This window comes from Apostichopus japonicus, chromosome 23 (assembly GCF_037975245.1).
Source record: "Apostichopus japonicus isolate 1M-3 chromosome 23, ASM3797524v1, whole genome shotgun sequence".
Lineage (NCBI taxonomy): Eukaryota > Metazoa > Echinodermata > Holothuroidea > Aspidochirotida > Stichopodidae > Apostichopus > Apostichopus japonicus.
In genome coordinates this window covers 6,811,276-6,835,054 of record NC_092583.1, presented here as the reverse complement: position 1 = coordinate 6,835,054, position 23,779 = coordinate 6,811,276, and the positions used below count along the sequence as shown (strand labels likewise).

Genomic DNA, 23,779 nt, shown 5'->3' with positions numbered 1-23,779 from the left:
TTTTTGATCGTTTATTCCTCAAGGATGCAAGCTTAGTTTGACACAAATTGGATATCATTGGAAAGCTACGAGAGTATACAGAATACGATGAGAAAGAATTTTTTTTCCATTTCATAACCTCTTTAAATATTTTGAGATCATAACATTTCTGAGGAACTACACATATGAAAAACACATACAGTCGAGTGATTTGGATATTTCCTTGATAGATATCGTTGATCAAATCCTTAAGTGCGTCAATTATGAGCCCACCATGCTACTACTACTAGGCCTAGGCTAGTTTCGGCCAATTACACTACTAGCCCTAGCCTAGTTTCGGCCAATTACGCGACTGCATTCTCCATGTCGCAAACCATGACGCAACACACTTTAGGCCTACATAATACTAAAGACAAATCCTTTGGGGCGTATGTCAAGCCTATACTGTACTTTTATCCGTATTCCCTAACCTACGAATTGTGAAGTTTTGTAGAAGCACGTTGCTACCTCCGTCAACTAACGTTACACTTAGTTACAGGTCCACCTGTGTAATGTCAAAATTTTATGACGCAGAAATTTACCACTCATTTCTTTCAGAAAATAAGGTCAGAGGGGAAAGTGCAATGAAAGGCAACGATATTGCATGATTTCTATTTGGACCTAACTTTCAAATTTGACTAAAGCTATAAGTATAACAAGGTCTTACCGTAGTTTTTACACCACTTTCATCTTCGCTGGAGGAATCTGAGTAATCCTGTGCAGATGACTCCCCGAAACTACCTAGTCTGTTGTCCCACCTGGAATTAAGATCATCGGCGAAACGAACAATTCTCCCACTTCCACTCCTATTCATTTTGTCTTCCTTTGCAAAACATTATATCCAGTAATAATCCGATCTTTTCAGGTCCGAACATCCGAACTTGATCATCTGAAATCTTGAACTAAAATGTTCCAGATAAAATGCAACCAAGCCACGCAAAATATGTTACCATAACCTAGTTGTGTGTTTCAGCTAGCTTCAGGTGGCATCTCCATAAAGTGTATATGTCAATCCGACCGAGTGTTCCCTATCTTAGTAAAAGTGCCAAACCGCATCGGGAGAACACCTCTTTTGATATGTTATCAAACAAAATCTGGTTGCTTTTTTTTGGTGGCATGAATGTCAGAGTACATAATATGGATATGGAAGTAATAAAGGTGCACAAATTTAGTGTCAATTGAGGCAATTTTAGACCACCCTAGGCCTCCCAGGAGCAGCGTACGAAAATTGTTTACTGCTGAGTAAAGAGGGTTTGTTTACAAGAGACAAAAACTTCAGGCTCTCACAGCCGAAAAATCTTCACGGTCATGATGCGAAACTTGATGGTGACATGAATTGCCAACTTGTCAGCTATCCAATGATAGATAGGGTTTAGCTTAGGTTTAACTTCTACGAGGACTTGATGACCATATTACTTTGAAGATTTAGTGTGTAAGTCAATGGGGCAATTACATGGAGGATACTATACCATCAGACCAAAGCTCAACACGACATCCAATATACAGTGTGACTGTAATTGGGTTATACCGCTGAAATGCGGCAACGTGCCCAACTTTATCAGAACATCTCTCGAAATAGTGCATTTCATTCGAACAAGAAAATGGTTGCTGTAATAATAGCTTCCTGACAGCTTCGTCAAAATATATACTGCTCAAGAAGTGTGAATTCATTTTGTTCAAAAATATTTTGATATTTTGTGATTGGTAATTAACGGGTATAACACTGGATTTAATCAAGCATATCCGGATGCCTCGAGAGGTTACCACTGTAGGGGAAACTAAAGTGACAAGAATATCTAGATATTTAACCAAATAAGGAACCGTGCAGCTTTCTGAAGTAGATTCCGAGTTGGGCGGATGTACGAATGCGGGGCTGGATAGTAGAAAAAGTGACTATTATAGATACGACGACCACTTTGAAAAGGGCCCACCGACTGCGGGAAAACAGGAGGAATTAATTCAGTTATTCAAGAAGTACGCTTATGATACAAGGTTTCATAAAACAGGCTCAAATTTATTACAGGCATTATTGTGGCTGCATGGGCCCTTATGTAATACTAAAAATTTCCCCCAAAATTGAGCAATGAAGCTCGCGTGCGTCTGTGAATCTCATCAGAACAATGTTTCTCTCTAATGCCCATGTACAACATAACACATAGTACCATGAATCATACTAACACATACCCCCCCCCCCTCCCCACCCCAGCATCATGCACGTACAGATGTTACCAACCCTCTTTCCTCTCCCCCACAATGCACACATGTAGACAAAAAGAGTTCCGGTTGCTATGCATATAGGCTAGATCTATTAGTGAGGAAATAACGTACATGGTGAAATTTCGGGGTCCCTTGATTAGTTTTAAGTTGACCCCAGCTTATAAATTCTAGACTAAATTAACAGGTTGATATAACAGGATATTTGCCCTCTCTCCACGTTAGTGAATAACTTTAGACATAAAATTTATTTTTGATATGTTATTGAACATTAAAAACACTTCAGTCAATGCAGGTTATATCTATTGTAAACCTTTACCAAATTTACCCTCTAACAGCATAGTTCATCAATTAAAGTGACTCGACTATTGAGTCTAATACACAGATTATTAAGTCAGTTCTTCAAATGCGACACAAAATTCAGTGGGAAAACATGGAACTTCCATGGCCCCAGATGACAATTTACAATGTATTACAAATTTGTCAAGAGAAAATGCTGTTGAATGTCATGATCAAATGAAGCTCTATGGAGTTCATCAAAGAACATCATGTACTGGTTAAGTTGTAGAATTTATGAAAACAATGAATGAACACATTTAGGTCTGCACTGAGGAGCTGACGTCATCATCAATTAAAACTTAAAGTAGCATTCATATAAGATTAAGCATATTCTAACGGTGAATATTTGAAAGCCGGAAGCTGTAGAAATTTTACTAACATTCAATTTTCCTTTTGTCCTTGTAGTATATAACAGATTACGACTAAATTTCTGCCTAAAATCACCTTTGAAGAAGTGGCATCCGAATATCGCACTGGACTGAATATATAACTCAATAAGGATTAAGGTCATGACGACCATTGGATGACACCAGATCATATTTAGATTAATAAAATTTTCCACTTTCTCAAAACGTTCTCATTTCTGTAAGTACACTAAGACCGTGTTAATTAGAGACATAACCTCGACCGACATACGCTGTGTCTTCAGAGGATTGACTCAGTTTTACGTTTCGATACCACCGAGAGTAAAGATCGATATAGTACTTTATTTCCCATCAACCAAAATATGAATTGAAAGCGTCAGTTATAACTTGACCAATTGGGTATCGATATACAGCTTGACGTTCTAATATGGCTTACTTAAAGATTTTTACGCGGTTACTTTCTTGAAATATAATGAGAAAGCTGGGATAAATCTCTGTGACAGGTTTAGCTGGAATAAGGCTACTAGAAATCATTTGCATTCTGGTGTCCATACATAGGGATGGCGAGGGTGCATGAGGGAGCTACAGCCCCTGAGACCCGAGGTCAATTAAATTAAGGGTCCTCGGAGAATTTGGAAGAGGCTCGGAAAATATCTGGTTCATAATTAGCATATAAATACACATGGGGAGTGTTCAAATAGTAGTTCGTGAAATAATTGTCCCCGAGGCACGAACTTGCTCTTGACGCATTTGTCAGAAAAGCCTGAAGTAGCATGAAATAAATGCGATCGATAACATTTCCATTGTTTGCATCACTTTACGATCTGATAATGATTTCACATATATACCGCCACCCCAGCAACGCGCGATAATGTCAGCCCGAATAGTTTCATTCATCAATGAGAACGAAAGTTATGCCTCTCATACCGTGGTACCAAATTTACACGCAATCAGTTGTTTCTTCGATTCAATGAGTATAGAAAGTAAGCACATTAGCGATACTCAATTACCGAGTTACCTTTCGCTAAATACAATTAATGAATGACTACTAAACGCGAGAAAACGCCAGAAAGTAGCAAAGTGCACATTAGTGGGAAGGTACTCGTATCCTTTGGAAGGAAACTACACCCAGTCCATGGTCCCCCCCCCCCCCCAACCCCGCCTCGTGCTCTATTATCAGGAATCATCCGACGAGCATGTTCATATCCCTATAAGTTTGACTGCATGGCCAGTGGCGGTACCCGATTTTCCAGAGTAGGGGGACAAATGGAGGCGAACAAACAGTTGGGAAGTTGGGAAAGCAATTCACGGCTATAGTGTTGGGGGCTATTGGTACTCACCCCCTCCCCCTTACACACACATATATTTTCATTTTGCATGAGATTAAAAATGTGACAACTTTAACCATTGCATTTTCTCTCTGGAATGTATCTCAAGGCCCTGGTGCATGGGCGTCCCAGGGGTGAGGCCTTCGTAAGCTCATGCGTTTTCATATATTTCTTGTACCCAGTCCATGGTCCCCCCCCCCCCAACCCCGCCTCGTGCTCTATTATCAGGAATCATCCGACGAGCATGTTCATATCCCTATAAGTTTGACTGCATGGCCAGTGGCGGTACCCGATTTTCCAGAGTAGGGGGACAAATGGAGGCGAACAAACAGTTGGGAAGTTGGGAAAGCAATTCACGGCTATAGTGTTGGGGGCTATTGGTACTCACCCCCTCCCCCTTACACACACATATATTTTCATTTTGCATGAGATTAAAAATGTGACAACTTTAACCATTGCATTTTCTCTCTGGAATGTATCTCAAGGCCCTGGTGCATGGGCGTCCCAGGGGTGAGGCCTTCGTAAGCTCATGCGTTTTCATATATTTCTTGTACCCTCGTAGCGAGTTTAAAGCACTAATACATGTCAGATGAAGAGAAGTTATAGCCGTGGCGGTGGTCCTGCTGTAGACTTTGTCGAGAATGTTATGTGAATTCAGATTCCTTCGCGTATTTCCCACACTGTGAACTTTTCGCTGTTCTTTAACGTATTGCTTACTCCCTCTGTAAATGACACCATGCAAATTAGCGTCGGACGGCAACTGAGGAGTGGGAACAGCCAATGGGGAGTAAAATATACGCAGAATATTACTGTCAATTCGGGATAGGACATTGTAGGGACAGACATAATTCGCAATAAGAGACATTGTTAAACTCTGCAATGCTAGTTATTTTAACTTAATGACAGAAATACATGTCGGAGAAGAATTCAATTTCATAGGAAAGAATTTGTTAGTCCTGAGGGTGGGCCAGGGGGCTAGGCCCCCGGAAGGTGTAGCACTTATATATGTTAGCCTAATATTTAATATAGCCTAATTTGGGGAATGAATACGTCAGGGAGAGTATTTCAGTTTCGTTTCACCTCAGTTGACTGGGGAGGGGGTGGGCAAGTCATCAAGTTTATGAGCTGACTACAGGGGCGTATCCAGGATGTTCTAACCCGGGGGCGCGAATTACTATCTAAGCGGAGCGCCACCATCGGTTGGCGCGCAGCGTACAAGAAAAATTCTGGCTTTTATACCCCCCAGATCACCGGAAATGGCACTTCTCGGGTTCGAAAATGACCAACCAGATGTACACTTTTGCCTGAGAACCAAGTATTTCCCAATAGTTTTTTTTCCCATCCATAAACTTTTTGAAGATTTTCTTCAGTCACAAATCATGTTCGACCTGATCGCATGTCCTGTGGATCATTGCTTTTGTAGGTGATTCTAGGTCGCGGCCCACAATACCCGACAGCCCCACTTTCAAGGTTTTCAGCCCATTATTTGTTCAGAATTTGAAAATTCACTTCAAAACATACCCGTAATGTTGCAAAAAATGTCACCTATGGACAACCAATATAGAAAAACCTCCTTCAACCCCTAACAGACCGGTCAAAATTACACGAGTCGAGGGAAGTATGATGAAGAATGTTGGTAAGGAAATTTTCGAAAATTCAGACAGTTACTTTATTGGTGTACAAATATTAAACCCTCTTATAACGGCTATTATAAAACTTGGTCGAAGGAATGAAATAATACCAGATATTTCCGAAACCGAACACTACACACATAGGCATAGGAGGCGGAGGGGGGGGGGGGTTCCTACTGAAAGAAAAATAAATTGCAATAATGTATAGCTAAAGGAAATGAAAATATATCTCCTTGATAATTAAAAAAAGTTCTAAGCTTGGTCGACTAATTCGCCATTACTAATGTAAAAGAGAATTTGACATAATTGGACCTCCATGCTTTTTCTCCATCTACATAAGACATTTCGTTGTTTACATTAGCATCCCGCTTTATACTGCGCAATTTCCACGGACTGTACGGTACACGATGGTATGCGATGTAATAACCGATGCTTGCTTATATGATATTGACACTAACTTGTTGAACGCGCGCGGAGCGCGCGAAAAATTTAGGTCGCATTTATCGGGCAAGTTACAGCCCCCCCAAATCAAATTGGGTTCCTATGACTACACACATCGACAGTTTTGAGGCTGTTCATCCTGTAACCTCCATTTTCATGCTCACTGATATATGATGTGATATCTGCTGTTTGCTTTACAAATTCGAACAGGTGCGCAGCGAATAATTTGCCAAGGGATGGGCGAAGCCTGTAGGCAAACTATCTAAGCGTAGCTCCACCAAGAGTTGGCGCGAGGCGTACAAGAAAATTTTGGCCGAAAGTGCCTCCCAGATCGCTGGAAATGACACTTCCCATGCCTTGTAAGTTGCATCTAAGCATTTTCTATTTTGAAATTACTAGCGATATCATAAAAAAAAACATGTTTGGTGGGGGGGGGGGCAGTCGCCCCCTTCCCGAAATGCGTCATGTTCCCCGACGACTCAGTCTAGTTCGAAACCAGCCACAGTTGGTTTCATAGCACACACACGCGTTATGATATACCATATATAGTATTTATATAGATACATTAGTTAGATAGGAAAAATGGAAACGTCAACAATGGAGTTGTCGGTGTAAGGGGTAGGGTGAGGAGCACGCCCCTTCCGAAGTCCTCGATCCGTCACTGGCTACCCGGCCATGTGTATATAATAGGTATCAGCGCTGTAATGATGTCACTGTTCCTCTTTCTCTTCCCGGTGTCTTGGCAGTTTTCTTTTACTCCCTCCTTTTCTCCGTTTTCTCTCTTCTTTTTTCTTTACCCTTCCTTCCTCTCCTCTTCCTCTTTCCCCTCTTTTTTCCCCTTTTCTTCTCTTTTTTTCTCTCCTCTTTTTCTTACCCGGGGGGGGGGGGCGCGCCCCCAACGCCCCCCTGGATACGCGCCTGATAACTGTAGGATACTTTGGACACTGCTTTTGATATGCTACCTTGCTTTCTTGTCCGACAATCTCTTGTCCGTTCCGCTTTCTTTTTTTAGGTAATTTGATTTGAATACCGTGAATAGAAGTTGTAATAAACATATTCAGTACTGTTTGCACATTAAGGCTTACAGTTCGCCTTAGGTTGCTTGCATGGAATCGGATCCCAGTTTATTGGGTTCTGCATTACGTGAAAGCCATCTGTTGAAGATTAAAGGCTTTTGAAGTATACTTTAAATTACCTGCATAGGTGAGAAAGATCTTGTAAATTACAGTTTATTTTATTGTGAAGTGCGTTCTTGAGAAACAAATCACTAGTGAACGACTAGATCAACGGCTTAAATAACCACCATCACTGATTCTTACACAGCGCCCTCTAATCGTACAAACCACGCTCTCTGCCCTATGAATAAAATTTAATATTCATGTGGATAATTTTAATACAATTACTTCCTTAATCGTTATACAACATATAAAAAAATGTCATAAGCAACATATTGGCTTTCGTTGACAGAATAATTCACATTTCTTGTTTGATTTCTTCCACAGAATACGTTAAAGGAGTCCGAATTTGCATCTACAATCCACGAGTGACGTCATCAGCCTGGCTTTATAGTCTTGGACCACTCGACCAAGCATTATCGTGTTGTATGCTAAGTATTTAAGATGCTATATTTCATATTTGTTATTTATATAAATAATTTCGCAAATATGTTCCAAAAATTGCAAGTTAAGTGTATATTGCGTCTTTCAGTTATGAGAATTCTGACAAATGTTTTCATTAGTGAAAATTACACTACAACATATGTCTTATTGTACAGAGTTATGCTTATAAAATACCGCAACATTGCCATTACATATGTGCTGGCTTCGGCGGCACACATAATAAAATTGGAACGATACAGAGAAGATTAGCATGGCCCCCTGCGAAAGGATGACACGCACAATCGTGAAGCGTTCCACATTTTGCATAGCATATCTGTATTTTGAAATTGCTTTTCACATTAATGAACCTTTTCAGGTTAAATATGTTTCAAATTGTACATCTTAAATCACTATATTAAATTAAACCAAGAAAATCATTTTTGACAAGTAAATCGATATGGTAGCATCAATGAACAGCCGAAACAATCGAAAACTGTTGTGCAACTCAAAAAAAGAAGTAGATTGGTCAATACCGAGCCTGTCTGTAGTTGAAAGGAACGCGAAAAGAGAAAATGCTGATAACAACGTACGACTTCGAACTTGGTGAAAGTCAGATCAAAGTTGTTACATTGAAACTGATAGCGATTAATTTGAAGTAACATGGCTCAATATAAAATCAAAGCTACCTGATCTGAATAACTGCCTAGATTGCAGTAACAACGATGCATTTTGAAATGAAAGATATCCCATTTGAATAACTGTTTAGTTTGCAGTAACAACGATGCGTTTAAAAAAGATGTACGACTGTGATGTGAAATAACAATAGAGGGCGCAATTTGAAGCCATGATGGTTCAGCTTGAATTGAAAACAGCCTTATTTGACCGGCGGTAACTACTACGGATAACAACCCGATCTGAAGAAGAGAAAGCGGCATAATTTCAAGTTACAACGAAGCCTAAGTTTGAGTTTATAATTCGCAAGATGAATATCGATCTAGTATGAATTTTAAGAGGTGTTTTGTAAAGCAAAAACTATGTAAGAGCAAAAACTATGTAAAAGCAATAACGGATCAATCGGACCTGGTAAGGACGTAGTTTGAAACGATTGTAGTTAGCAGCAACACACTGACCACGCAACCGCACTGACCACGAAACCGCCAAATTAGGTTAGTGTTACTACTTTTAAGAAATAGGGGCGCTCTTCATTTTCGCTGATCACCTTCACTAAACATTCTGCCAATCGTGATCGAGGGTTTGTTAACGTACGTAGCTCTAGCATATGTGCATGGTATTTACTGGACACCTTACCTCCGGTTACCGTTCCACCACCAACCTGTTGTTTTTACTACAAAGAAAAAGAGAGCTGGTCCAAATATTGCCAAAGCTGCCCTATGTGATCAATCCAACAACTTATTTCACTATCTTTATCTCTGAAAAATAAAGGACCTCATTCATGTAAATATTGCGTATTTAGCATTCAAGCTTCAAATATTAACTTACCATATGTTTTCAGAGTTATTGTATGGCAATAAGGACATAACAAAATTATGCTACTAGACATTATAATTATATCACGTGCATAGGCGTACGGGACCATTTCAGTTTGGGGGGGCAGAACTTTTTGTGCCCGAAAGTTCCTGTGACACTATCTAAGCGGAGCGCCACCATCGGTTGGCGCGTAGCGTACAAGAAAATTTTTGGCACACAATGCCTCTCAGATTGCCGGAAACGGCACTTCTGAGGCCTTGCAAGTTGCATCTAAACATTCTTTATTTTATAATCTCACGTTTTAGAAATTTACACTTCCCCAAAAATTGGGTAAATAAGAAGAAGAAAAAATGGTAACATCACTTTGAAGGGGAAAAATGGGACAGTATATTTTTTAAGCTCCTATTTAGTTACCTTATTTATTATTTTAACACAGTACTCAGCTACCTCCAGAAAAACATACATTGTTCAACGACACGTAGGCGGGATAATGTCGCTGTGTCGGGTGAGACTGCAATTTGTCTCACAAAAAAAGTATAAAATATAACAAAGAATATGATAAACCTGTACTTCTAGGCTTGTAGGCACCCCCCCCCCACCATCCATGAAAAAGAAAATGTTTCTTATATACACTCATTATCGGGTATGTCCAGGTCAAGGGCGGCGGAAGCACTTTTAATCTTGGGGGCTGGGCACCGACATCAAAGGGCACTTTGCAGAAATTCGATTGGAATGATACAGCCTTACATTTATACCCTTTATTGTAATATCTTATTTGTGTATACACATCACTCCATCAACGCCCCCCCCCCCCCCTAAAGGAAAATATGCATACTAGCACTGCAATATCCAATGCGCAAATTGGGAAACAAGGAACAAGTTTTCTTTTGAGACAAAATTAGGTGAAATCATGCTAGTTGCTAATGTAGGAATCTTCCGATTAATGTGTTTTTTTCTTGTTAATATCTTAACAAATTTTTTCCATTCGAAATAGCATTGAGTTTGACCCACAGAAATTCATTAAAAGTCACGGGCTTAGCCAGGATTTGCAAAGTTGTATGCACGACTATCTGAGCGGAGTGCCACCATCGGTTGGCGCGGAGCGTACTAGAAAATTTTTGGTTTTACAAACCCCTCAGATGGCCGGAAACGGCCATTCCCGAGTGAACATTCTGGTTCCCTAGCCTCTTGCTAACTTGAGGCACCTCAATTTTTATGTAGAAAAAAAGCACATTTTTAACCTGAGGAAAAGTGGGGGCACGTGCCCCCTGTGCCCCCCCCCCGGTTCCGCCGCCCTTGGTCCAGGTATACAATTGACTAGTTAGAAAAAAAATTGATCGTGCAAAAAGCGTGGTAGCCCAGATGAACTGCGCTTACGGTGGTGTTACACGGAAATATTCGGGCATCATGCCGCAAAATAAAGAAAATCATGGAATTGTCGGGCAAAAATTTGAAAAAGATTCGGGCAAACTACTGCATATTTATATATATATATATATATATATATATATTTCCAGAGGACAAGAAATTCGGGCAAAAGTCCTGAAAAATTCGGGCAGCCTAAGAGGAGAAAAAAAATATATATATATTTTTTCTCCTACTAGGCTGCCCGAATTTTTCAGGACTTTTGCCCGAATTTCTTGATCTCTGGAAATTTGGGGGGGCAGTCTGCCCCCCTGCCCCCCCGCCTCGTACGCCTATGATCACGTGACAGTACCATTGTCGTTAAGGTTGTCATGTCACATAATTATCTGAGTTGGCAACCCTAGATACAAAACTAAGGTTTCTTTAAACTTACCAAAACTGTGCTATAAATGTCAGCAAATCTCTCCCTAATAGTATACTAATTCCAGTTAATTTATCCATTTCTCGTCTTACCATATCATTGTATTCATTCCTTTGTATGTTAAGTATGTCTACAGATGTACACAGTGTTTGGTTTGTTTCTTTTTCTTGCTTCTTTGTTCTATCTTCCTTTCCTGCATGTTTTTTTTGTATTCAGCCCTGAAGCTTCCTAGATTACTTCATTTCACACCTAAATGATGTACATTAATCTTAGTCAAGTTATATGTGTACATGTCTACCGTTGTGGGAAAATAAATAAAATTAAAGTGTTATGGATTTCATTCTGTGTATTTAGACAACCTACCCACTGTATCATTTTAGATCAAAATATTAACACCTAAGGAAGGTTTTGCTGTTATAAACTTAAATCAAGTTCAGTCTATTATGCATACTGTAAGTTACATCACTAACTGAAGCAAACCCACAGACAAAAAAACAAAACAAAACAGGCAGTGTTGAAGTAGAAATGTTATTGTAATGTTTCCGTTTCTCTTGCTAAAATGCTTCAAGTATAAAATACTCTTTATTCCTGACATAGGCAAAAAAGAGACACATTTTTAGAAAAATAAGAATAAGTTAAAAACGAATAGGCCTACTGTACATAAGTAACTGATCAAACTCTTAAGTTAAACAATTTCCCACATTTTACATTAACTAATTTGTCCATATTTGTGCATCACAGGAAGAAACAGAGATTATTGGATAAAATTAAAGAACTGGATATAAAAACATGTCTGCACTCTTAAAGCTTCACTGCTCTGGACAATGCAAAATATTGCAAAGACTATTCCCCTTTTAAAATATGCATGTCTGTTATTAGTCTATGTGTGAAGAATCCCAGAATTTCACTGCTTATCTGTGATGGTGGCGCTCTTTACATTTTCATTATTTTGACACTGTAGGCATCAATAGGAATAATCAGGAGTCAATGTGTGTGTGTTATTTAATTGCTCCCTTGTAAGGAAACACACATGTTCATACTTTGCTAAATGGGGAAAAGCAACGCTTTTGACATTATATTTATGTTCTTTCTTCATGATTACTTTATATGAATGATATCTGTGCCTTCAACCATGAAAGATTAGTCACATATGGATATGATTTTCGTGAAATAGACAGCAATCATCTGCACCAAATCTTCCACAATGTTTCACGTTTTTTCCCCTTTCTATCATTCCTGCCCAAGAGCACCATGACTGCATTACAAGGTTCAAACCACTTCCTCCCAATACATCCCTGGTTAACTTTGGTTTCTATGTTTGGTCTCCTCTTGATTACCTCTATTCTCTTCAGTTTTCTCTGTGATGGTAAACTCATCTCTTTGCGAAATTTTTGTCCAGATCTGCTTTGGTCCTCTGAATGTTATGGATGTTACGCTTGATTCTATCTTCTACGGTACTCTGGCTCGAAACTTTCAGAGGGCTGAAATTGGCGGAAGAGATAAAATATATTAAAACTATCAGTTATTAATTATGCATCAGCAATATAACAACATATAAATGACAGGGAAACTATCAATAAAGTTTCAAACAACAAAGCCAGTTCTTTGCTCTCCTGTCTTTCAAAATTCTTACATATTTTCCTTATCAGTATAAAATAAATAAAATGAGTTCAAATAACATTTTTCTCCCTTTCTTTTTTACTCCAGTAAAAACCGCTTCACAAGATCTTCACAGCTTATATGAAAATCTGCCACTTCTAGTAAACAGATAATTTTGAGCAAAATCCCACCAAATTTAAAACATGGTATGATTTAAAAGAATGGCTTGGCATGTATACCTCCTCAAATAGAAATACAATTTTTATGGTAAAAGATATTTTTTCCAACCACCAACATTCCTACAGATATGAAAGTTATTAACACTTATATTTAACCACAACCTGTTTGGTATTACAGTATCACAAACAAAACTTTCCTCAAGAATGAAATGAACAGCAAACTTGACAGGATTATATGTATATAAACATTGATGTGGTTTTTTCCATAGGGTTCGGTCAAAATCTAGAAAATGAAGATGATAATGTTTTACTGTCTTCCTGCACATTGTTGCCTTTAATGTGATCATGGAAGTTGTGAAGCCAAAAATATAAAACTTTGATGATTCCCTAACAACTAATGAGTTTCTCCTTAGTGCAAATTTGAAACATTCAGGTATGTGTCACATATGTTATCTATAAATCTTTAAATTATGGAATCAAACATTGATACAATTTCAATAGAGAGCACACTTTGTATTGAAATATCAAGCCTTTTTTACACAACTATTAATGTGAATTTTCTGACCATAATAAATGTAAATGTGTTCCTCCCAGTGCAGAGGGTTTACTTACTTAAAAAAGTCAGCTTTTCTGGATTTTTTCCTCTCCATTTCATCTTCCTTGGCAGCTTCAATCTACATAGGACATATTAAGAGAGATTTATTACAATTGTCAAACTGCTTGTTTTTCTTTGAAATAAGTATTCAGTTCTGGCTAATTTATTATTCCCTTTAAAACATGCCTAAAATAACTGAGGCACAAACATGGAATGCAATTGAGATTTTCAAAAAATACCAATCGTGAAAAAGCCTTTTTTTCCGTTAACACTAAACGGGTGAGTGTTCTAGATGTAGTTCGGGTCCAGGATGTAAACGCAAGCTTATACTCTACCATAGACTACACTATACTATATATGATACTATAAACAATACTATGTACAAATTATTATACTATATACTATACTACATACTATACTAAATATTATACTATATTCTATACTATTTACAATACTAAATATACTATACTACATACTAAACTACACTTTACTATATGTTATACTATACTATTTATCTTAATAGGAAAACTGACAAAGAGATTGGTAAGTGATATCTATGATTTCGTGCCATGGTAACTTTCAAACATTATCACTCTCATATTCTATGAATATGACTCTAAATGTATATCAGGGAATTTACTGTATTTCCTCTAGAGTATATGTTTGTTCGATACTGTACCATGCCAAAAAAAAGTACCAAGAAATGCCACTTTCAAAGACATTTTTTCAAATGTATTGTTACTGTTTGAACCTCTGCCATTTAAGAACATCAAGACGTTTTCATACAGTCGTATTTTGTCTCTACGAAAGAAAGAATGGCAGGATTACCTTATACTGTTCAACTCTGGATTTCCTTTGTTCATCTCGCCATACAGCATTGTTCATCATTTCCTTTCTTCTTTGTTCCAATTCGGCTTCACTCAATTGGCTAAAGACAAAGAAAAAAACTTAATCCATTGTCATTTCAATATCAGAGTGAACAGAAAAGAAAAAACAACATTGTAGTAAACAAAATTGAAAACAGAAAATGGTTCTGATATTAACTCAGTAAAAAATTTTGAGCAGTGCAAGTCAAAACATTTGGAGTAAATACTTCCAAACCTACACAGAGAAGTAATAGCTAAAATAAGTGATGCACGGAACACTTTGAATGTAATGACAAAGGGGAAGGTCATTCATTGCTCAAATTACCAGAAGAAAATAACTATTTAATATATTTGATTTGCATTTTGTTTTATCAGTCTCTCATCTTTATTAATTACAAAGTTACATTCTCCTCTTCTGAAGAAAAAAAAAGAAGAAATTATGTCAAGTTTTTCCTCTTCAACCACGAGCAATTTACATTTGATTTTGACTGAATCTTTCCACATGTACTTTGCTTGATGTTCTTTTCTAAAGAGGTGCAACTTGTACTTGGTTGTAATTTGTAGAATTCAGGATAAGCCATGAAATATTGACACATATATACTTGGGGACCTCTCACAGTAACAGAGAAATCTGTGTGGTTGCCACTATATGACACCTCCTTGCCAAGTTAATAACAGTTAATTGTTTTTACATTTCAATAAACAACAGAAACTTTTGTGTTCCATAAAGTACATCTGATACCAACCTATGAAGAAATATGTCTTGTTTTATCATTTGCGCTGGCAGTTTAGACTATTATGTTTGCCTATAATTTTCTTCTAATGATGGAGGGCTTAAAGTACCAAGTTGAGAAATATTCAACCCAAACTGTAGCTTAAAGATTGATGAAAAAATTGTGTTTTTGTGTTTGTACCTTGCTTTTTTCTTTTCTTTTCTCGCTGGTGACCTGCTTCTTGACCTCTCAGACTGCCTCTGATATCTCCTATCCTTTCCCCTTTTGCTACTCCTCTCCTCTCCTCTGTCCCCTCTCCTGTCGTCTCCTCTGTCCCTACTCCTGTCCTCTCCCCTACTCCTGTCCTCTCCTCTTTCTCTTCGTCGCTCACCATCATCATTCCTCCTACCGCTCCGGTCTTCATCAATGTACCTTCTTTTCCTGTGGTCATCTCTTTGTCTGTCCGTATGTGACTCCTGCCTCTGTCTATCTCTGTCTTCACCTTGTCCAGTCCTCTGGAAGGGAGTGTCCTCATTTCTCTCATCATCGCTTCCACCTCGTCTTCTAGAATCTGACTTTGCTTTAGATTTTCCCGCCTAAAGAAGATATAAATATTGGACCAATAATTACAAAGGGCAAGCTTAGCCTTTAAGGAAGCTTGTGGGGTTGTCGCGAAATATTTACCATACTTGCTTCTAAATGGAAGCATGTCACCAGTGCTTGTAACTGCTAGGCAATTACTAATGAAGTAATTAAAATTGATTTAATTTGCACAATTTGTCAGCTTGAAACTCTTTCAAATCAGCATTTCTTTAATCATATAAAAAAGGAAATTAAATAATTTCAATCTTTTTTATTTTAAATTCATAACTTTCATATGAAACTTGGCTAGTAAAGCTAATGAATTATGTTTTGATTAGATCATCAAATATTATTGATAAATGACGTAGAATCAACTACAAGGATGTTTGAACTGTGTTGGCTTAAATAATTTTGGGGGAATGGACTAGGTACACTCACAGAGTACACTAGACCACACACTTGTTAATACTAATCCCTCTATAAACCTTTTCTTGGCAGGGTGCCAGCCAGAAGCCACGTTACTGTGCATACCATGTTCTAACCAACGATTACATCCCCGTTTCATTTGAGCAACGAACAACAAACTTAAGGAAAGAAACAAAGACAAAACTGCACATATAATGCCAGGTAATTGTACAAAAACTAACTACACACAAGGGCATGAGACTCACGATCAATCCATATCGTGAATCCTTCAAGGCAGCTTGAACTTCCGATTCTCGACCCTTGAGAGCTTGACTTTTGAGTTTTTCCATCAGTTTAGCATCAAGGTCATCGTCTGAATCTTCGCTGCTGTCACTCGATTCGTGTCTGGACTTCTTATGTCTCTTCTTCTCTCTTTTACTTTTCTTTTCTTTTTTCTTTGATTTCTTTGATTTTGCACCTACCTGAGACTGAAGCTGTAAAAAAAAAAACAATCTTTCTTTCAGTTTCTTGATAATTTCATTTTGCCAAATATTTCAAAGATTACACTACATAATAATAATAATAATAATAATAATAATAATAATAATAATAATAAACATTTATAATGCGCCGGTATCGGTCAAAAAAGATGCTCTTGGCGCAGTGACACAAACAGTGCGACAGGCAAAAAACAGTAAACATAGTACAAGACAAAACTGCTGTGCTACCCAAATACTCAGATATTTAAATATAAATTGTTATAGAATTTAGTTTTACATAAGTTTGGTACATTTCAAACAAGTGAAATGATTAGCAATAATTTCATAACTTATAAACGCTTGGCTTGATTTACTTTGCCTATGTACAATGGCGGAAAATTTGTCATTTCTATAACAGGTATTTTATGGTTATTACAACCTGTTGGAAAAAATTATATCTGGAATTGTGACAACAATAGACTAGTCAACCTGCATGCAGAAGTCAATCTGTCTTGTAATTTGAGTTTTAAGCCAGCTGATTTGATGAATTAAATATAGCATCCATTGGTTTGCACAGCAAAGCCTTACATACAAGAGCAGGAAAGAGTATTAACTCGTATAAACAAGTAGCATTACAAACACATTACAAGTCACATTCTAATCGACAAAATACTGTATGTTGCCAGACCGCTAATAACTTGTTAATGACAAATAACAAATGACAAATTAATGACAAATACTAAAAGAATAATCAATGTTTTGTGAAAAGTTCCCATACTGAGGGCAACTGAAGCTCTATATTAATGATGTACATTAAGCTTGTTATTAATTAATATTATATTAAGAATCACATAACAACCGCATAACATCAGCGCCAACATACTGAAAGGATTAGTACAGTAATTACTTTTATGAAGGAGAATGAGCTGATGTATGGAGATGAGTTACAGGACTATTCTAAACTATTCTGTCAATCATTTCAACAAATAAATCCACAGATAAACGGTTAATATTTAATCATTTATTTGATTTTTGTGTTTCCTATGTCTTCTACCTAAATATGTGTATCTAAAAGCCAATACACAGAAGACGCTAGTAAGCACACCAATATGGCATCAAACAGTAGTGTCGGCCATTGGAAAATACCAAAAGTTTAACAATGACAACTGAAAAGTGATTTTTTGATGACAATAACAATAATCACATAATTTCAAAGTGCTCTACGGACAGTTCTATTGATTAACACCCAGCAGTATTTCGACAAAACAAAACATCAGTCTCACCATATGTTGCAATTGTTTTAGTCGGATTGGATTCTCAAGCAGAGCTTTCCTCTTGTTGGCTTCCTTTTGCCTGTGAAAATGATAACAAACAGAGAGATAATAGTTCAATATGTTTAATCTTTATTTGGGTGCATGGAAGTACCATGAGCTTCCATGTGGCACAACCACTTCATGTACAACCCTATGCACAAGATAGTTTGCTCTTTAGATAACCAAGTACAAAGGCCTAGGTTTCCTCAAGAAAAACTGCAAAAGTTCTAATAAGGTTTGCTCACTTTGGTTGAATTGATAATGACTTCTCCAGTGGGTCTTCATGCTTGGATCTACACTGTTTACATGATCAATGGTACAATGACATTGTGTATCAAACTCTATGTGCTAGTTGGGAAAATGTTTCAAGATCTTATAACTACAAACAAAATTGTATATATACCTCTAGTGATCAACTAGGGATCACAGGTAAGTAACCTTTTAACTACGTATGTGACAAATGTTAGATTGTTCGAATGGTTTGGCAGAAAGGAGACTGAGAAGTGCCAGACAAAAAAATATGGACCACGGAGAGAGGATGAAAAATTGTGAAAAGGAGGTTCTCTTTTAATGCAAGAAAAGTAATGCAGGAAATGTGTTAAGAAGTTACAAATTTCTTAAACCAAAAAGTGTAACAAACAGCTGCTCTGTGATTACTTTTGACTTTTGGATGTTTACCAACACCACCTCTACACTGTACTTCTCACTTGTACAGAAAATAATAATAATGATACCAAACACAATGCTAACCATATGTGTCCTGTTCTTTCAAGGAGAAAGAGGAACAGAAAAAAAATATATACTCACTTAATTGCAAACAAAGGATCTTCTCTAATCTTGTTGGCCATGTCTACTGTAGCAGAGGAACCCTGTCAAAGAAAACACATCAATGCAGCTTTAAGTGAGCATATCTGGTTCTGTTTTAAGCTGTTATTTGATATTTTACTTGTTGCTTAAGGAGCGATTCACTTTTTGTTCTCATATGGAATATTCTTCCAAACAGGTAAAGAACAAATCAAAAATCATTATAACTTTTTACCTGGATTGTCAACTGACTCAAAGCTCAAACCATGCAGTGTTACAGCATTGCAAAATAAGTGACTTGCAGGTGGATATTGGTGGTGTTATGGGCTGTGACAATGGTGAAGCAATGTTAAAGAAACCACAGTATACGTGAAAGATCATGTACAATAGCTTCAGCAGCTGCTATCTGTACAATTGACAGTAGTACTATACTTGGGAAAAGGGGTTTGTTTCTGTTCTTCACTTGGTTTCGAAACAATTTTGTTCGTCATGGCTGCACTGCAGTGATGTCGAATGGGGGGCCTTTGCCTACCTCAGTATTTGAGAAAGTGGTCAGATGCTGGGGTATACACTCTCGTCCACCGGATTGGGACGTTAAATGGCAGTCCCGGGAGCAGGAATGGGAGCGAATTCACACCCCTGCCTCGTGATCCTCTGAACACTTATCGAAAAGAGAAGGCTTGAAATAAGCCGGTGTTCATCCTTGATCTAACACGGATAGGGTCTCAGATAAGCTACTGTAAGGCTTCCTGATCCTTGGGTCTCTAAACTAAACTATAATCCTCATACAAAATAACCTTGGTACAACTAAACAATTCAATGTCATACAGAACATATAATTATTTGAAAGTTGAAAGATTCTTAAGTACTTTTTCATGTTCGATTCAAGTTTAATGGCTCGCATGAGAAAACAACAATAAATCTCTTTTTTGCATGTGCTTGAACCAACCTGTTCTTCAAGTTGCTCTTCTTTCTGTGCATCTAAGATGGCTGAATCTACCTCCTTGCCTAAAAGGTAGTCCTCTGAGTTGACACCTTTATCGTTAGCCTTGTACATCCAATCCATCGTTTTCAATGTACTGTTCAAAATAAAAAATAAAAATTATATTCTAATTGTGGATGACTCAATCATGATTCCAAACATTGTTATGGATACTGATTACTGAAGCTAAATATTAAATATTTAATATATTAAAATACCAAATGTCTAGAGCAAAAGGTCACGCTTTGTTGTAAATGGTGCAGAGATTACAAAGAATACAATATAGATATATGGACACTGAGTTGAGGTGTTCATGGATCAATTTGGCTCAAACCTTCTCAGTTTAGATGAGTATTGCCAAAATGACGAGGCAACCTGGTAAGAAGGTAACGATGCCACCCATTCCTGTGAAATAGTTGAAAGGTGAATTGACTGCCATGGTTTTTGCCAAATTGAGTTTTGAAAAATGTATACCAATAGTGGCAATACATGATTATGAGCTCTAAGAACTTTCTGATTCTCACTCAATGCACAGGTTGCATCTTGATGATATTGTTTGGCTTGGATACTGTTTGATTGGGAATATGTATAATGTAGGTAAATGATCAGCTTCATCTTAGTACACCTGTATTGCAGAAACACTTAGCTTTATATGGTTGATTTTTATATAATCAGGTTTGTACCTGCAATAGGAATATGAAGATGTTGCAGAAATTGCTTAGGCCTAGATGCCATTGTTCAGCAGCGACAATTACATTCATTTATCCTATATTATTGCAGAAGTGAGGTGGAAAACCCCAAAATTTTACTTTATACAATGTTATCTTTTTATTAAATATATATAATATGACCGCACAAGTACTGTACGGTAGCCTTCGGCTTAATATTTGAGTAAGTTTCGCAAAAATGGTACCAATATAAAATATATAGTATATTAGTGAAGTTTTCAAATCAAAATATAGAAAACAAAATATGGCCATGTTTATACTAATTTACCAAGTTTACGTCCACAGAAATTAAATGAGGTTGAAGTCGTTTCACAGCAAGTAGGTTTTAGGGTAACTGAAAGATCGAACCAGTTTCCTTTCTGTGCCGTTTTTTTCATCAGATCACGGAAAATGTGTTGAACAATAGTTATGAGAGCGAAAAACAACGCGGTAGCACAGAGATGAAACAAATGTCAACATGATGCGTCAAGTGCACTGTAGCTTTGTGCTACTTTGACGCAACATCGTGATGATCAAAAGGGATCAGAAGCGTTTAGGCAGGGACGGACTGGGTCGTAAAACCGGCCCGGGCATTTTCCATCTAGACCGGCCCATTATTCATTGATATGCTACTTACATAGTGATCGCCGTTCTGGGGAAGGGGTCCCTCCCCGCTGAAAGTTTTTGAAGTTAAGATGCAAAATGGTGCTATATTTCTCAATTCTGTAGGTTACAATAATCCTTTAAAAATGACACAAAAATAATTTTCCAGAAGCAACAATTGATTAAACTGAGGAAAGATATAAACGTTAACAAAAATAGACAAAACTATATGTTTTAGACTGGATTTCATTTAGTTTTTCAAGCATTTTGTGACAACATGCTTGAAAAAAAAAATTGAAAAAAAAACCTAAATACAATCTATAGCACGGACGCGTTGCTAATAGCACGTTCTTTTGTTACGAACTATCAGACTAACTAACATGGTGATTTCATGAGCTACTTCCCGCAGTTAAAAATATATTTCTACACAGCCCGTCTGTATTCTATTAACTACTGTGAAAATGGGCTGTAATTTTTGACCCCATGTGTAACCCGTGCTGAAATTTACTCCGCAATTCCATAGTATATTACTATCGTATGGAAATATGATGGGCAGGAGTTACTGCCTACGCTTTCGTCAGTTGTGTTAACACAACGATGATACGTCCTATATATAAACATGTTGACATTAGTACGTAGGGACTGATTATATGCTGCTGATATACAATTTGGTGTTTTTTTTATCAACTCGGCGAAAGTATCCAAGTCATGACCGGTTCCCTAGGGTGGTACTAAGTACCTGTATCCATGTTTGATTTCGGAAACGAGCAATTTTCTGAGCAGAAAAAAGGGCCAAGAATGATACAAGCTGTCATTATATCTCAGAGTAAGCAACAAACCAACAACAATCATATTTCCGTTAGTTCACATTTAGGACATACTTTTTGCCTACTGACATGAATAGTTGTACAGAGAGAGAGAGAGAGAAGAGACGGGGAGGGGAGGGTGTGTATGGGGGAGAGAAGATATCAGAGAACGTCTGCTAACCAGTTTTTAATACCATGGTTACGTACGTTAGTTTACCCTACACTCATTCGCACAATGGGAGAATCCCTGCTAGCGAGAATCCCCTACTACTAGTTAGCCTCTGCCAATCGTAGTTCATGCGATTGGGGTGTTACTAAAACGAATGACAATTGCGTTACACGTAACGAATGACAATATGTTGTACACACTAAAAAATTGCGTTAACTAAAACGAATGACAGTAATGACAGCACAGACATTTGCTTCAACTGGATATCACAGTTCAGACTTCGTGGGTATCTAGATCTAGTATAGTACGGACAAGATAAAAACGCACCTTACAGCAAGCGAAATTGTAAGTCTGATTTTAAAAAGTAAATTTAACGTCATTTTTTCGATATTAATTGTTAGAAACTAACAATACTATAATCTTGAAACGGCTTCAGTTATCTTTCTTATATAAATCTACAGGGGTAAAAAGCACAGCACTCAAGCGCATTCTCACACAAAAACTTTCCCTGTGGTTTCTATCCGTAAATTACACCAAAACCCTACAACCACGCAACATGCGATTTTCCGCAAATCATTTTTGCGCAGAAAACTAATAACTCCACTCCGTTAATCATTCTATCTCCACTCAACACTGTCCTTCGTTGTCATTCGTTGTCATTCGCTGTCATTCGCTGTCATTCGCTGTCATTCGCAAGTGATAATTAACCCTGTACAAAGTCAATTGTCATTCGGTCATTCGCTGTCATTCGTTTTAGTTTGTCCCTCCGATTGAAAGATTTAAAAGAGGTGGGCCACGGTTGTATTATACAATTTCTTTCGATCTAATGTCGTTAATTTTAAATCCATAGAAAGAATATAGAGTGTTTATTTTCAGTTGGAATTTCTCAGTGGCGTAGGAAGGTACTTTTGAGTGGGGGGGGGGGGGCTGAAGACTGATGGCCGGCCTGGGGGAGGGGTCTAAGGGGAGGGGGTGTCCCCCTCCCCCTTTGGATTTTTTTTTGCATTTCCAGGTGGCCTCAGATGCAATTTGGTGCAATATAGCACACTTCAACACCCACTCCATTTTGTAAAGAATTTTGCATTTTCACCTGGCCTTAGATGCAATTTGGTGCTTCAAATGAGATTTTTTTCTCATTTGGAAATGAAAAAGGGGTTTTCTGACTTGCGGAGCGGGGGGGCGGAACGATACTTCCGCCCCCATATTTTTCACTGGGGGGCTGGCGCCCCCCAGCCCCCCCCCCCCGGTTCCTACGCCCTTGGAATTTCTTACAAGAACGATTTCCCTTTTAGCATTCCTCCCATTTCATGGAGTATAATTCTTGGATCAACGTAATCTCTAATCTTACAATGACTTGAAAGGAAATGCAAAGAATGTTTCTATAGTTCACATGTTCTCCTTGGTTTATTCCTTCTTTTTGATTCAGACTTACAACAGCTCAAAGAATACTTTGTAACATGATGTTTTTTCAAGATTAAATAAGTTGCATGAATAACTTTGGTCAGGTGATGAAGTGAAAGTAAAGCAGAGTTCTGGATGCGTTTTGGATTAATTTTCAAACCCATAGTCTATATGAGAGTCGATGCAAATACCTCTTTTCGAATCAGCAGAAGAAGGAGGAAACTTTGTGTTTATTCTGGTCATCGGAAACTTATGCAAATTATATTTCATTGTCATAGAGATCTATAGTTCATGGTTCAGTAACGTACCGGCAAATGGTATGGGAAGGAGGGGCGGCGGTGAAGGGAGGGTAGCCATGACCATGAAAG

The 23,779-nt window shown here is 37.8% G+C and overlaps 2 protein-coding genes and 1 non-coding gene across 5 annotated transcripts in view; 1 reads left to right on the top strand and 2 right to left on the bottom strand.

The window, feature by feature from the left end:
- LOC139964457 (tensin-1-like) overlaps nt 1–931 on the bottom strand; it is a 196,613-nt gene extending 195,682 nt beyond the window's left edge. For 2 of the 3 annotated variants that reach the window (XM_071966024.1, XM_071966026.1), the window contains exon 1: nt 686–931. In XM_071966024.1, the coding sequence (XP_071822125.1) occupies nt 686–832 (147 nt within the window). In that variant the 5' untranslated portion in view covers nt 833–931. The remainder of the gene's footprint in view (nt 1–685) is intronic. The other variant, XM_071966041.1, reaches the window with a different exon arrangement.
- Nucleotides 932–8,150: 7,219 nt separating this feature from the next.
- Nucleotides 8,151–8,258, top strand: LOC139965113 (U6 spliceosomal RNA). Its single transcript, XR_011792172.1, has one exon. It is a non-coding gene; the product is annotated as a U6 spliceosomal RNA (small nuclear RNA).
- Nucleotides 8,259–11,722: 3,464 nt separating this feature from the next.
- Nucleotides 11,723–20,904, bottom strand: LOC139964891 (pre-mRNA-splicing factor CWC25 homolog). Its single transcript, XM_071966949.1, has 9 exons — nt 20,722–20,904; nt 19,693–19,822; nt 18,747–18,808; nt 17,910–17,979; nt 16,414–16,641; nt 15,362–15,756; nt 14,410–14,509; nt 13,599–13,660; nt 11,723–12,689 (listed from the first exon to the last, which is right to left on the bottom strand). The coding sequence occupies exons 2-9, from the start codon at nt 19,807–19,809 to the stop codon at nt 12,581–12,583; spliced, it is 1,143 nt and encodes a 380-aa protein (XP_071823050.1). The 5' UTR covers nt 19,810–19,822; nt 20,722–20,904; the 3' UTR covers nt 11,723–12,580.
- Nucleotides 20,905–23,779: the final 2,875 nt, after the last annotated feature.